The 15915-nt window shown below is 51.2% G+C and overlaps 1 protein-coding gene across 1 annotated transcript in view; it reads right to left on the reverse strand.

Moving 5' to 3' along the window:
• Positions 1 to 381: 381 nt before the first annotated feature.
• CADM4 (cell adhesion molecule 4) overlaps positions 382 to 15915 on the reverse strand; it is a 131482-nt gene continuing 115948 nt past the window's right edge. The window contains exons 2-9 of the mRNA XM_083627646.1: positions 14967 to 15113; positions 13666 to 13818; positions 10435 to 10575; positions 9333 to 9494; positions 7101 to 7191; positions 5763 to 5935; positions 4516 to 4644; positions 382 to 2780 (exon numbers count right to left, since the gene is read on the reverse strand). Coding sequence (XP_083483772.1) covers positions 2671 to 2780; positions 4516 to 4644; positions 5763 to 5935; positions 7101 to 7191; positions 9333 to 9494; positions 10435 to 10575; positions 13666 to 13818; positions 14967 to 15113 — 1106 coding nt within the window. The 3' untranslated portion in view covers positions 382 to 2670. The remainder of the gene's footprint in view (positions 2781 to 4515; positions 4645 to 5762; positions 5936 to 7100; positions 7192 to 9332; positions 9495 to 10434; positions 10576 to 13665; positions 13819 to 14966; positions 15114 to 15915) is intronic.

A 15915-nucleotide genomic window follows, 5' to 3' on the forward strand; every position in this document is an offset into this window, starting at 1 on the left:
AATAATAGCCCCCACCCCACCCTGTTCCTCTCCACTTTTATTGGGCACCTGGCTAGAGATGGATGCAGTGGAGAAGAATCCCCCGTTTGTCTGCTTCAACTCTTGAAGGATTGGGGAGTTGGGCAGGCGAAGAGAGCTCACATCATTACCTCCACTTCTGAATACCAGTTGCTGAAAACCACAGGAGGGGAGGGGGCTGCGCTGCTCAGGTCCTGCTTTTAGGCCTGTCCTGGGAGTCTGGCTAGCCTCTGGGAAAACAGGTTGCTGGACTCTATGAGCCCCTGGCCTGATCCAGGACAGTTCTCATGTTCTTTGCATTTGCAGAGCCAGAACCGCTTCCACAGCACGCACTCATGAACAAGGATACCACAACCACTGGTGTTAAAAGAATTAATCAGGGGGATTTATTGAAGTATCAAAGGTGGTTAAAAGGCAGACATAGATATTTACATATATATTAACTTTCGGGCGTGGGGGAAACAGTCTTGGGCTGCAGAGGAACAAGCCCCCCTGCATACTCCCGACCCCCAGTTATATATTAATTATTATATTTTCCATTCTTTTCATTTTTTTTTTTAATCTCCCCTTCCGAGACACAAACAATATAAAATAAAAACCGCGAGCCAGAGACGGACACAGAATCACACGTCGGTTTCTTTTCTTCTGTTTTGTTCCCCAGACAAAAGACAGAGGGAAAGGGGGTGGGATGGAAATTCGAGGGAAAGTGAGGAGTGGGCATCTACCTGCACAAAATGAGGGACGTCGGCAAGGATGGAAGGAACCAAGAAGACCAGGAGTGGAGTGCGGGGCGGGGGAGAAGGGAGCGGGGAAGAGACGGGGTTCAGCACCCTCCTTTTGTGGTTCAACGCTCAATCATGGGGCTGGACCATGGGGTGAGGCGGCAACTGCCTCTGGAGCAGCCATTTCCACAGGGGATTCCTCCCACTGGCAGTCACCAGCATTGCACCCTGCAGCAGTGCATTGCAGCCACCTCTGGGGCAGAGCAGCCATTTGTAACAGGGGTTCGGTTTTTTTTACCGCAGCTGTGTTTGGGGGAAGTTGAACCCATGAAAGCAACATCCAGACAGGTGCTGAGGGAGGGGTGCCTATTGCTGAGCCTCTCGTCTTGCTCTTCTTTGAGGGACTTGCCGATCCCAGCTGCTTCCGGGGAGGGAGGCCGAGCGGAGAGGGAGGGAGGAAGGGGCAAGGGGGTGTTGCGAGCGACACAGCGGTTTCTCTCTCGGGGTCTGGGGATGGGATGGCATAACATCGTGGCCACCAGGCCCAAAGGCGAGGAGAAGGAGGAGGAGCTGAAACTGGCCACAGACAAATCTGCATATGTTGACAAATTCAGACGGATGCAAATTCTTTTCCCATGTCCTCCACTCTCTGCAGAAGCTGGGCTGTGGGCCAGGGGGCAACGCTTGGCTGTCAAGGACAAAGTGTGGGCTGTGGGGGGTCAATGCGCCGATGGGGCTCCGTAGTCCCATCGCCTGTCCCCAGCTGGGCACATCACATAACAAGGACGACAGAGACAGACAGAGACACCCCCTTTCCTCTTCCCACCCTCCCTCTCCCTCCCCAAACTATCATGGCTTTGAAGGAAGAAAAAAAAAAGAGTCCAACTTGCTTCATAAGGCCCCACACGGCTTGAGCGGCCCTGGGCTTAGCAGTGGGGGGAAAGGTGCGGCTGAGAGAGATATGGGGCCAGGCGCCCTGAAGACAACTCAAAGCGACCCGGCGACTCCCAGCCTCACGCTCCTGTCATGCTGCACGCCAAACACTCCGACCCGGCGGCTCCCCTCCTCAGCGGCTGGGGGCAAAACACACCCGAGGGGGGTCCCAACTCACAGAATGGCTCTCTCCCCCCGTGGTCGCCTTCCCTGAACTTGAGAGTCTCCTCCAGGGCTGCTGGGAAGATCCTGGTGCTCCAGAGCAAAATATGTTAGCCCCATCTCCCTCCCCAGATATTTTGAAACTCAGTGCTAATATCGGAAAGAAAAGCAAATAAGCAAACCCAGAGCTAACGGGCCACAGTCCCTCCAAGGGGAAGGGCCCTTTGACACCGTGACCCACCCTCGCAGTCTCAGCAGCCCGGGATCTCTGGGTGTCCTCTCCACCTCCCTCGCTGGGTGGCTTCTACACTATTTACAAAGAGACCCAAGCCCTCCCACAGGGCTCTGCCTGTCCCCAAAGAGAAAAGGGTTGTGGCTATCCCAGCCTCCTGCTCTTTTTTATGGAAGTGGGGACATGCACACGCACACGCACTCTCTCCCACTCACACACACACACATACATCCTCCCCAGAAGTAACAGGAAATAGCTCTGGTGCAGAGGGCATGGAGGGGGGAGAGGTCAGCCAATGGCAGGAGGCGGAGCTTCATAGCTGGGGGTGGGGCTAAAGTCCTCGGTTTCAAAAATAAAACCGAACAAGTGGTGGCCATGTGTGTGTCCCCCCCTTTTTTTTACACAATGGATATTTTTTTAAGCATTTTTTTTATCTTTTTAATCCAACCCTTCTTTACCCCTCCCTCCCCTCCCCCAGCAAGAGTGGCAGCTTTTCTATAAACGTCTCTCCCCCCCTTCCTTCGGCGCTCCCCCTCCTCGGCCATTCTGCCCCCAGCGCTCAGCCCCCAGCACCCCTCCCCTTCCCCCTCCCCTCTCCCAGTCTCAAATGAAGAATTCCTCCTTGCGTTTGTGGCCGTCACCGCCATTCAGAAAGGCCTCGCGGGCTTCTCCGTGCTCGTCCAGGCCGCTTGCCTCGTGCGTCAGATAGGACCCTGTAAAAAGAGGACGGGGGTGGGTGTGAGTTGAGAAGAAGTCTGGACACAAGCAATGGTAAGTGGGGCGCACAGAGCCCTGGAGGAGACTCAAGATCTTGCTAAGGCGACTCCATTCATAGAATCATAGATTTGGAAAGGTGTAGGAATGATCGCTGGGTGCGGAGCACACTCCCACTCACAGATAAGGCCACAGCTGTCTGAACATCTTCCCCTCTGTCTAACCTTTTGCGGTCTCAGTAGTCTGCGGTGTCCTGTCTGTGACCTTTGTCTCTGAGACCTTTGTCTCCTTCGTCATAAATTGTGCAAGGGGAAAATGACGCGGTGGAAACAGGGGCCAAAATAACTTTGTACCACCCCACCATCTCGGGACTGGAAGATGTGTAAAGGTCACAGCCCAAAATGTATCTGCCTGGGTTTGCATATTGTGTCAATAAAAGGAGCCTCCACAGAGCTGGCCAGCAGCTTGCTTGCAGCTCACCTGTGCGCAGCTCATCTGCATTATCAACTCTTGCCTCATGTCCTTCACTTCAGAAAGGACCTCAAGGGTCCCCCATTCCAACCCCCTGCAGTGCGGGAATCACACCTCTAATTACATGTGTTGGTCCTCATCCCACAACTAGAGAACAGATCCTTGCTTTGGCACTATTTCTGTTTGTATGAAAGCCACACTCTGTCACCCTCAGTTTGGAATGGCTTTGAAGACACATCACCAGCTTATGCATGTGCAATGGGACCTCACGGGTGTTTAGTCACAAATACGTCCCCAATGGACTTAACTTTCAGCAATAGCTACGATCAAGGAAGAGGAATTCTGGAAGGCAGAGAATATCAGGTTCTGCTCTCTAGCGAGTGTACCCACAGCCAAGGGGGTGTGCAGTGGCAATTGGAGGAGAGCAGAACGTTCCCCCATCTGAACACATGCACCCCAAACCAACCAGGTGGTTACACCGCAAGCTGGCACCAGGGCTTGGTAGCTTCACTCACTGACTGAGCCCCGAAATCTCACGTTCCTGATTGCTGCCAAGAGCGGCTGGCCTGCCCTCTCCAACCAGCTGTGGGAACCGAAGGAGCAGATTTCTCTGCTTCTCCTTCTTCCTTTGGGGGCAGAGGTGCAGAGGGAGAGGGCAAGCGAGAGGCAACAAGGAGAATGGGAACTCTTTAAGTGTCTTGCCCAAGAATTCCTCTCCGAAATCTGCAGCTGGCCGTGAGCAACTAGAAGAAAAATGCAGGTGGTGTACACACATCCTGTACATTCTGCATCCTGTAGGTTTTTGTTGTGTGTTTTTTTTAAATACTAAGCTTGGATCCATTTCTCCGCAAACCACCTTTGATCTGAATTGAGAAAAAACCCCACCTCGCTGTGTTTTAAGCCGGCAATTGTGTACACAGCCGTAGCGTATTCCTCCCCACGTACAAAGAGGATTGGGAAAGACTGTGAGAGAGGCTGGTTTTAGGAGCCACAAAGTCCTTCCTACGGTGGCAGGAAGCCTCACTCCCAAGCCCTGCGGGGTCTCCCTGCTTTTATCATTTCAAGCTCCTCACTCCAACCCCAAAGGCTAGAAATACGCTTTTTGAATACACACACAGAGAGAGACACACATGAAATGACTGTGCTGCAAGGCAGTTTCTCAGATCAGTGGTGAGAGATAGATGGAGCAACCCAGCTTTCCTTCTATAAATCAGCACTCGTGTCTCTTATCTGCCCAGCTGGCACCAGGGTTCCGACACTGACCTTTCTGCCGGATGGAGCACCACACCATGACTATAAGCACACAGATGACGAGGAAGACCAGGAGCGCCAGGATGCCCCCGACAATGGCATAGGGCACTGAAGTCTGGGCCTCCACAATGGCCCCGGGGTCTGCCAAAGACAGGGAAAGGTTAAGGTGTGAGAGGCGGGGTGGGTGGCTGGAGGCAGTGCCCTCCGCGAGCTTCAAACTTTGGTATGGGCCGGGGCAGAAGACCTGAGCCTACCCTATTTCTGGCTGCCCTCCTGGCAGGGGGAAAGCAAACACCTCCATTGAGAGGCGCTGCCATAGGAGCAAGGGTAAGGAACTGGCGGCCCACCAGCCCCAGGCAGGATGGTGATGGGACTGGCACTCCACCGACATTTAGAGGGCCACGGGACAGCACCTAAGACCCTTAATCTGGACCAGGAAGAAAGGGTGTGGTTCCACAGATGTTAATTTTATTTGAAAGTAGTATAGTGGTACCTTGGGTTAAGAACTTAATTCGTTCCGGAGGTCCGTTCTTAACCTGAAACCGTTCTTAACCTGAAGCACCACTTTAGCTAATGGGGCCTCCAGCTGCCGCCGCGCCGCCAGAACACGATTTCTGTTCTCATCCTGAAGCAAAGTTTTTAACCCAAGGTACTATTTCTGGGTTAGCGGAGTGCGTAACCTGAAGTGTATGTAACCTGAGGTACCACTGTATTGGAAAACTGATACAATGACCTATATGGAAACTCAGCTAGGGGGGTTCAAGGAAGTTACTTAACAATGATAGGAAAATTGGGATATTAACAGTGAGGATAAATGTTTGTTTGTTTGTTTTTTCTGTTTTTATATTGCAATGTTTTCTTATTTGTTTGTTATACATTTGGAAAATCAATTAAAATTTTTGAAAAATAAGAAAGGGTGTGGTTTGGGGGGGTGTCTGGTCATCAGAAACAGCTAACTATAACTCTCACATGACTTAGCGCATCACCCGGACAAATATTTGGCAAGCAGAAAGGTTTCTCCCTGACAGGCTAACTTTCTATGTGCGGGGTTTTAAAAACGTTCTGTCATGTGAGGCCCCCCCCCCCGCTTCCCCCTGACCCACAGTCCAAAGTGGTATGGCCCTGAAACAGACTTTTAACTCCTCGCCTGCCGCATGTGAACATCAGGACAGCAGTGAACTCGGGGGTTCTGGGCTGAGCTTAGGAGAGGGGGCGGGAGCAGGTGAGCTCTGGAGCAGCAGAGAACACGTGTTGCTTACCGTAAACCACCAGCACATACTGGTCTGACGAGCGGCCATGTTTGTTGGCCACCTGGCACAGGTAGGTTCCGTTATCCAGCATGCTGAGGCTGGGGATGGTCAGCAACTCTCCCTCCGTCAAGGCCCGCTCCGGCAACGAGTCGTTGGCTCGGCTCCACTTGATGTCCGTGGGGCTGAGGGCAGAGGTCAGGACAGCCAGCGTTAACCTTACCCCTCTCCTCCCAACGCCCATCTCCGGTGGCCCCTGTGGGTCACAAGCGCCTCATCTCCCCCACATGAGCACACACAAACACACACCACTTTCCTTCCTTCCATCAAGGTTATTTGCGGCAAGCGCTGCCAGAGCCCGTGATGGATGGGACATGGAGCCGAGCGGCTGGATCAAGGGGCGCTCGAGTAATAACTCCGCTCGGGAATTGTATCCATCAGTCAGAGCGATATAGAAAGGCAAGGACAATTTGCCCTGCGTATACAGGGAAGAGGTGCCACAGAGCAAGGATGGGGGTCTTATGAAGTGGGGGGGGGGGTTCCCAGCAGGTGCTGCTTTCGTCGTGTCGCAGAAGAAGGAAAGCCTGCCCCAAATGCCCTCTGATATGCCTACTGCTCAGAGGATGTGGCCCCTCTCCAGTGTGGTGTAGTGGTTAAAAGCGGTGGACTCGTAATCTGGTGAACTGGGTTCGATTCCCCGCTCCTCCACATGCAGCTGCTGGGTGACCTTGGGCTAGTCACACTTCTCTGAAGTCTCTCAGCCCCACTCACCTCACAGAGTGTTTGTTGTGGGGGAGGAAGGGAAAGGAGAATGTTAGCTGCTTTGAGACTCCTTCGGGTAGTGATAAAGCGGGATATCAAATCCAAACTCTTCTTCTTCTTTTCTTCCAACTGCCCAATAGCAGGGCCTGAGGATGAGGGGCAGCTAACCTGATGCATCCCACCCCCCGCCCAGCCCCCCAAGATGTTGCTGGACTACAAGCATGTTGCTGGGCCTGATGGAAGTGGGCTCTGGAGAGTCAAAGCAGATTCTCCTGAAATAGTCAGGCAGGAGTTTTTTGAATAAGAGCAGAAGAGGCTTCGGAGAAGCATCTATGCCCACTTCTTTTGCCTGTGGTCAAGCAGGTTTTGAAAATGGCCTTCAGGTAGGGCCGAGAAAGACAGACTCTGCCTGAAACCCAGGAGACACGACTGTCTGATAGGACAGGCAGTCTGGAGGCAGGTGGATCTGTCTGACTCAGTCCAAGGCAACTTCCTGTGTTTCTGTTCCAGAACCTGCCCTCCCATGCTCACCCCCACCTCCAGCCTCTCCTCTAATTATGGCTTTCCCCATCCTGCGGAAGTACTCACCGCGGGTTGCCTTTGACGTCACAAGTCAGAACTAAAGTGTCTCCTTCCCGCATCACCCCCTGAGACGGATGGATCCTGGCTGTGGGAGCGACTGGGGTGGAAATAGAGAGAATAAACAGGAGGTCACGAATCAGCCCGTGCACAGAACAGTCACACTTCTCAAGCAAGGCCCGACAATTTGCAACCCTCGCCGTGGAGAGGAAACGCTTCCTTCAGACGTCAGAGCCATTAGAAGCCCGGAATTAAGGTTTTCGCTGGCATTGTGGCTGATATCAATATATGCATCCCTCCTCCTTGTCTTCTCCTTCTTAAAAGAGCTGCCTTGCCATAGAAAGAATGTGAGATTGCAAAGGAAGGCTGGAACAGTTTCCCTGGATTTTTGCATCAACCACGAAAATGAGCGATAGAAAACACTATGCATAAAAAGTAAGGAGATCTATATATAAACAGAAACACCAAAATGACACTTATTACACTACAAGGAAATTGAACGTGCAAGTAAATTGAGAGCCCACTGAAGAAAATGTGTAGGAAATTTCAGAAGAGATCTGAGTTCGCCCACCACACTACAGAACAGGGTCTCTGAACCAGGGTTTTTCTGCATTGCTTTTAAAAGACACTTGGTTTAGGCTCAGGCCTGCATTGAACTGAGTTCTGGTCCACATTCCACATGGAGCCAACCAATGGTTTGGCATGGATGTGAGTGTGCAGGCTCCCAGAGAGGAGATTGCAGTCTCTTTGGTCCCCTCCTTGGGGTTTAAGCTGCTGCACTGAGCTAAGCCATGGCTTGCCTTAAGTGTGTAGTCCAAACTCATGGTTCAGCTCCCAAGGGCAAACCTTGGTTGCGGTTGTGGTGTGTGGGGGACGAGAGCTAAACCACAAACCTGCAGAGAGCAGTGGAAGAGCCACCAGGGAGGAGCAAAGCAGCCATGACCTCCTCTGTCAGCGCCTGCACGCTCACACATTCACTAGCAGTGTCTGCAGATGTAGAGCAGGTTATTTTCACTTATTGGATTTTCCACGGCAAGGGGAAATCCGTTTTGAATGTAAAAATAAATAAATGTATGGGCTGGCGCTTAGATGACGATGACATTGGAGGGTTGCTGAGAAAGAACTGTAGGGTCATCAACAGCACCGATTTCACAATGAAGCGGCCAGGTTGCTTGCTCACTAGGCCAAGACGGCTTGAGCATATTACACCAGCCTTGTACTGGCTGCCAACTAGTTTCTGGGCCCAATTCAAAGTGCTGGTCAATAAAACCTTAAGCGGCTCAGGACAGCAATACCTCAAGGACAGCCTCTCCTCATATGAACCAGCCTGTGACCAACATCTCAGGCCTTTTTTCATGTGCGCCCTCCACGGTAGCTCTGGAGGGAGACGACAGGACTTTTCTGTGGTGACTCCCTGCTTTCCCCAGGAAGGCTCACCTGGTGCTTTCATTGCATAACTTTAGGCGCCAGGCAAAAACACTCCTCTTCTCTCAGGCCTAGGGCTACTCAAGCAATCTACGGCCTTTTAAGCTGGGAGGAGTGGGGACATTATTGTTTTGCTTGTTATGACATTGTGGGCTTTTTTGATGTTTTTATACTGTAAGCCGTCCCTGTGATCCTCGGATGAAGGGCGGTATAGAAATTCAATAAATAAGCCATTAAATTCCCTTTTGGAAGCCCCCTGCTCTCTTGCCCTGGGCATTCATTCCTCCAAGAGAAGTAAAAGGTAAAGGACCCCTGGACAGTTATGTCCAGTCAAAGGCGACTATGGGGTTGCAGTGCTCATCTCGCTTTCAGGCCGAGGGAGCTGGCGTTTGTCCACAGACAGCTTTCCAGGTCATGTGGCCGGCTTGACTAAACTGCTTCTGGCGCAACAGAACACCGTGATGGAAACCAGAGCGCACGGAAACGCTGTTTACCTTCCCGCCGCAGCGGTACCTATTTAGCTACTTGCACCAGAGTGCTTTCGAATTGCTAGGTTGGCAGGAGCTGGGGCAGAGCAACGGGAGCTCAAACCATCGTGGGGATTCGAACCGCCAACCTTCTGATCGGCAAGCCCAAGAGGCCCAGTGGTTTAGAGCCAGAGGCCCACAGCTCCGTAACCTCTGCCCACCCTACCCAAAGGAGAAGGGGAAGGTAAAGGGGCCCAGCTGGGCCCAGAATGCACTGCAGCCCTGCCGCTTGATGCCAACCCTGCCTTTGCCCTCGTCCCCCGCCAGCAAGGCCCCTGCGGTCACTTACACTGTACATCTAGCACGTACTGCGTCTCCTTCCGCTGCCCACGCAGCGTGGGGTGGGTGGCCTCGCACGTCACGACGCTGCCGTGGTCCCTGCGCTCCACCCGGAAGCGGACCACGTTGGTGATGCTGAACACTTTCCCGTTCTCCTGCTTGCTGCCTATTCCTGGGGTGGAGAAACAAAGAACATGTGCACCGGCCCCGCTGGTCAACCCCGCCGAGCGCCTGCAAACGTCCCTTTAAAGCTGAGTTAAGGCGTCACACGCCTTGCCGCGGGGCTCTTTTCTCCTTTTCTAATTTTTAAATTACATACAATTAAAATGCAACCGCCGTGCTCGGGAGGGGTAGGAGCGCATAACATTACTCCTACTTGCCTCCAACGCAAGCGCAGAGAACTTGTTCCCGGCAGCCAAGAAGCGCTGGGAGAGACCCAGAAGCAGCCTACTTACGAGTCTAAAAGGAGCCCCAAAAGAAACATCTGCCTTTAAGATGCCAAAAAGCCCTTCTATTTTAAGTATTTTCTGGGCAGGCAGGGGGAGGAGTAGGAGTAGCTGCTAATAAACTCAGCTCGTGTATATGCTGCAGTTAAAGAGACATATGGATGCAGCCTCAGCCTCAGGCGTTTGGAGATGACAACCATTATTGGGGAGACGCTCCCTAAAACCGATCCCAAGCTGAAAAAGAGCCAGCACCTTCTAGAGGTGCATTAACTGGATATCCCAGTACTAAGCTAACTCATGTCCCCAACGACAGATCAGTCTACTTCCAGTTCCTACCAGGTTCACATGTGTACATTCTGTTCCACTACTGTATTTTTTTTTTGATTGCATAAAATAATATTTAAATATGTATTTCATCTCAGTGCACACGTTTCCAAATTTATTTCACCCTAAATTATTTGTTTCACCCTAAGATGTGCATTTTTGATGGTTATTATTATTATTATTGCTTCACCCAAGCAGGAGAAAAATCTAAAGGAAAACTATGTCCCGTTCCGCACATTCCACTTCGGAAGGTCAGCTGGCATGGGAATTCACAGCTCTGCAGCTTTGGGGCCAAACTCCTACAGGAAGCTAAGTCCCTGGATTCCTCCCTCCTTCCCTCACCTTTCAGCTCTTTCCGGTCCCGGTCCCGGTACCAGCGCAGCGTGGCAGCAGGGCGTGACCTGGGGACGCTGCAGGTGAGCTCCACTTCTCCTCCTTCCACGGCCTGTTCCTTGATCTCCACCAAGGGGTTGTCAGGGGGCACTGTAAGGAACAGCAGTTGGGTTATGGGGCAGGCAGTGGGGCTGTCTCCAACACAGCACCGGATCCCACCACAGCATCACCTCCACAGGCACTGTAGATCACTGGCTCCCCCCAAAGAAGCCCAGAAACTTTGGCTCCCCTAAAAAAAGCTCTACATCTTTGACCTGCACCCCTAAAAAACAGGGCTCTCCTGCTCTCTAAAAAAACTCAACAACTTAAGGGGTAGATCACTGCCAGTTTTTAACTCTTTGAGTAGATCGCAGTCTCTTGGAAGTTGGCCTGAACTAAAACATCTCAAAACCATCTTTTAAAAACTGGCAAGACCTTCAAAAACAAAAACCCAGTTAAAATTTTATTTAGAAAACCCAATAACCCACACTCTCATAGCTAATAATTCCAGCGCTTCCAGCAACAGACCTTTCAGCCACCCAATGGCTGAGACAGATGCACCTCACTAGGGAGGGCATGCCACAAATGGGGAGCCACCACTGAGAAGGCCCTGTCACTGGGTAAGCAGTTAACCCCCAGTGGCAGCTTCTACCAGCCCCAGCCAGTGGTCAGAGAAGATGGAACATCATCTGGAAAGACACCAGTTCCCCACCACTGAACTAGGGGGTCAAATGGCAAGGGCGGTGAGCTCTTAAGGTGGGCCTCTGTGACTGTTCCAGGATTCCTCAAGATCACCAGTACAAATGCATCCTGGGAAATTCCACTTTCAGGTCAACAACAAAACAGGCCTTAAATTAGGGTGGGAAAAAATAACACCTCGGAAGCCACGGATGCGAGTGAACAGAATATCAGAGAGTCAGGAAATGGGATTTTGTTGCTCTGTATTGCTCTTCACCCAGCCCCAGTTGCAAAATTAGAATTATGGAAAAGAAGCCGACATTTGCATAATTTCCTAAGAATACCTGATTTAGCTTCTGTTAGTGCAGAATGTGGAGGCTTCCCCACCCCTTCCTTTGGTTAAATTATACAGCATACTGATTCGGAGCATGATCATACGGGTTGTCAATGCTTGGCCTTAAAAGAAGCATATGAATGTCTAGTGATTGTGTGGGAGGTTAGGTAGGTGCTTGAAATTACAGGCTGGGGAATGCAAAAGGTCTCTGCATGCAGGAGGAGGTCTCAGTTAAGGTTGCGGGAAGCCTCTTTTCTGAAAGCCTAGGGAGACTGAGCGAGGTGGACTAGCGATCTGACTCGACGAGGCAGATTTCTGTCTCCCTCTCCATCTCGCCACATCCACACCACACCATATATTTATGGCTTCCCCTAAAGAATCCTGGGGACTTTAGTTTGTCGTGCACAGAGCTGCAATTCCCAGAGCCCTGAACAAATGGGAGCTCATGACCAGACCTCACAAACAGGGGTCTTTGTGAAGATGTTTAAGGGGGAGGCCCAGAGTTCTGTCTCTTGGTGGGCACAGGACCAGAGACATGGAGGGCAAGGGAGCTGCTGCATTGACCTGTAACACCTGTGCCATGTTTGTGATTCTGCCAGAGAACAAAAAAAAGAACACTTGCAGCAAGTGCAAGCTGGTTGTCTTGCTGAAAGAGAAGGCACAGCAAGCTGAGGCCCGCCTAGTCACACCTCAAGCAACAGGACATCATGCAGAGTTACCTGATCAGAGCTGGAAGAGAGGAGACTGAGAGGAGATACGATAGTCATTTCAAATATCTTAAGGGCTGTCACATGGAAGGGGGAGCGTGCTTGTTTTCTCCTACTCCGGAGGGTAGGACTCGAACCAATGGCTTCGAGTTGTAAGAAAGGAGATTCCAACTAAACATTTGGCAAAACTTTCTCACAGTAAGAGCTGTTTGACAGTGGAATGGACTCCCACGGGAGGCTGTGGGCTCTCCTTCCCTGGAGGTTTCTAAGCACAGGTTGGATGGCCATCTGTCATGTATGATCTGGTTGAGATTCCAGCATTGCAGGGGGTTGGACTAGATGACCCTTGGGGTCCCTTCCAACGCTAAGATTCTATGAAAGCTGTGTGTGAGAGAGATTATTATAATTACCAGGGCTTTGTTTTCAGCCAGAACTCTCTGGAACAGAGTTCCGGGACCCTTTTCCCTCAAAAAATAAATGCAGTGGTACCTCTGGATGTGAATGGGATCCATTCCGGAGCCGCATTCGCATTCAGAAGCATACGCACCCCGCGTCTGCGCATCTGCGCGGGTCGCGATTCGCCGCTTCCGCGCATGCACGTGACGTCATTTTGACCATCTGCGCATGTGTGAGCGGCGAAACCCGGAAGTAATGCGCTCTGTTACTTCCGGGTCACCGCAGCGCACAACCCAAAAATACTTATCCCGAAGCTACTTCAACCTGAGGTATGACTGTGTTTTAAAAATCTGAAATTTTGGATTTCTTTAAAAATATGTTTTTATTGCTTTATCACAGGTGTGCTGCCCTGGCTCCTTTGGAAGGGTGGGGATATAAATAAATTTTGCACAAGGCCTGTGTTGGCCTCGATTCATCATAACACCGCAAAGTAAGAACGGGCTGACCTTCTTGCTAACCTCCTCCCACCTTCCAGCATCCTGACCAAAGGTCACAAAGGTACCAGGGCTGGATGAAAAACTATTTGGACACCTGCCACATCTTCCAATTCCACTAACTTTTTAGCTGGATTTAACAAGCTGAATATATACGCAAGCGGTGCTTTCTGAGGCTTCTGTTGTTCCACGTAGACCTAGAGTGGCTCCATCCACCCTTAGCCATCTCCTGTGCCAACACTTCTGGCAATGAGCCCAGTCGAAGGTTAGGCTAGAGGATCACCCCATTTCATTCCAGTTCCATGATTCTCTGAGAACTGTGCTTGTGGGTTTTGTTAGTATTTTTTTTTTTTTAAAAAAAATCTTAATTGGCTTTAATGTATCTGTGATGTGTTTCGATTATTGCAGAAGACCCGGAGGAACTGGGTGGACCGAAGAGGGTGCTTTAGGAATAATAACAACTATTATTATTATTCATGGATATGGTACTGTAACTCCTCTTTCTTCCAGTTTATGTTGCAATCCCGAAATTGGGTGGCGGCAGCTGTGGCAGAGAAGGCAGAGGTGGTGGCAGCAGGAAAGCGGCACGTACCCAGCACGGTGAGGATGGCGATCTGGTGGTGCGTGTCTTCTGTGTAGAGCTGGCAGAAGTAGCCGCCCTCATCTTCCAGGCGGGCATTGGAGAGCACGATGCGGACTTGCTTCTGGGTGAACTCCACCAGCTGGAACCGCTCATCCTTCAGGGCTGTAAGGAAAGCGAGGAAAAGGTGTCTCATGTTATGGACCAGTGAAATGAGAAGAGGGTCATCTGGGTCTGATGCTGTATGGTTTTCAATTGTATTTCTATTGCTTCTTTTATTTCTTATGTTTTATTTCATGCTGCAACTTGCATTCCATAGAATTCAAATACCTAAGAAGCAACAAAAATACAGTCTTGGGGAGGGGGGGTTCCCCACTTTTTCTCAAGTACGAGGGACTGTCTCTATTTGAGACAAGATGCCAGGTGGCATGGAGGTGCAGTTCATGGCTTCTCTAAGTGAGGATCACTCAGTCCGGGCCGGCCCCGCCATTAGGCAAAATGCAGCAGATCCCTTGGGCAGGAAGATTTAGGGCTGCTACCGAAAGCTGCAGAAGTGTCAAGGGCTGGGCGATATCTGGTTTTCAACATAGTGATATATCACCAGCGAGACATCATGATATACAGATATATCACAATGTCTGAAATAAGAATGGAGCTACGTAGAGGCAATGGCTGGCTTTGCGGTTTTTCCCGTATCGGGATTTTTGCTGGCGCCTGATCTTGTGGTTCGCTGCCCCCTGCAGGAGGCAGGGGAGAGCTGAGCTGGCAGGGTTAACAGGGGCTACAGGAATCAAGAGAAGAATTGGCTGGCTTCATGGTGTTTCCCACGTTGTGATTTTTGCACAACACACCCACACCTACACGATATATTCACAATATATTGAAAGGTCGCCCGGCCCTAGTGTGTAGTTGGATACACTTAGCATAGGGAGGGTGCCGTCTGGACTTTCTTCCTCAGTTCCCAAGCTATCTTGGGTCAGTCCTGGACTCTGACCGGGTTGTTCTTAAGTTCAGGGTGTAACCGATCAATTCCCCACTGCCCAGGTCAGATTGGCTAGTGACCCAAAGGAAGAACATTGTTGGCGTGCTTGCTTCCCCATGAGGCATCTGGCTTGGCTAACCTGCCTCGATCCATGGGCTCTGCAAGCACCTCTGATATGATACTTGTTCTCTTCTTGCAGCAGGTTGCACTGTAGTGGGCTGACCTGTAGGGGGTGCTGGTGCTGGTCCAGATGGCAGGCCCGGGATTGAGTGGGTGGCATTTCTCGTCAGCCCAGCCTACAACCCCACCGTTCCCGAAGCCCCATTCTTACCCCGTGTGCCGTTGAAGAAGAGAGTCTGGCGGGATGGGTTTTGGATCACCACTATGGAGCCATCGTACTGGTGGAGCTTGCAGTTGATCTCGGCCTGGCCGCCCTCTGCCACGGTCACATTCTCAGCTTGGACCTCCTGAGCTCTGGCTAGTGCAGGGAGAGAAAGAGAAGAATGGGTTACCATGACGTTCACGGGAGGCGAGTGGTGCTTTAATGTGAGCGGGGATTCGCCTGGGCTGAGTACCAGCACCCAAGCCCCTCTTTGCATACCAGTGAAGAATAAACTCATGCATAAAAGTAAAGGTAAAGGGACCCCTGACCATTAGGTCCAGTCGTGACCGACTCTGGTGTTGCGGCGCTCATCTCGCTTTACTGGCCAAAGGAGCCGGCGTTTGTCCGCAGACAGCTTCCAGGTCATGTGGCCAGCATGACTAAGCCACTTCTGGCGAACCAGAGCAGTGCATGGAAATGCCGTTTACCTTCCCGCCGGAGAGGTACCTATTTACCTACTTGCACTTTGACGTGCTTTCGAACGGCTAGGTTGGCAGAAGCGGGGACCAAACAACGGGAGCTCACCCCTTCGCGGGGATTCGAACCGCCGACCTTCTGATCGGCAAGTCAAAATTATAAACATTTACAGAGGATGTTGGAGCTGCCACATGAACATATTCCACCTCGCCAGATTTCTGAGTTGCTGAGCAAAGGAGTGCTCCTGAGCATGTGTAGAGAGCCCTTGTCACAATTTGCTTCTTATGTCAGAGATAAGTGAGATAAGCAGGGTTTGGGGGTAAGCCTGGGACTGTGGCTTCCAGGCTGGATTTAGAAGTTCAGCCCTGGGGAGGTCAAAGTCTTTATATCCAGTGAACCGTATAACCGTAGAGCTGGAAGGGACCCTGAGGGTCATGTAGTCCAACCCCCACAATGCAGGAAATCTCTACTACAACTGCCA

This window comes from Podarcis filfolensis (assembly GCF_964270895.1).
Source record: "Podarcis filfolensis genome assembly, chromosome: 8".
Taxonomy (NCBI): Eukaryota; Metazoa; Chordata; class Lepidosauria; order Squamata; family Lacertidae; genus Podarcis; species Podarcis filfolensis.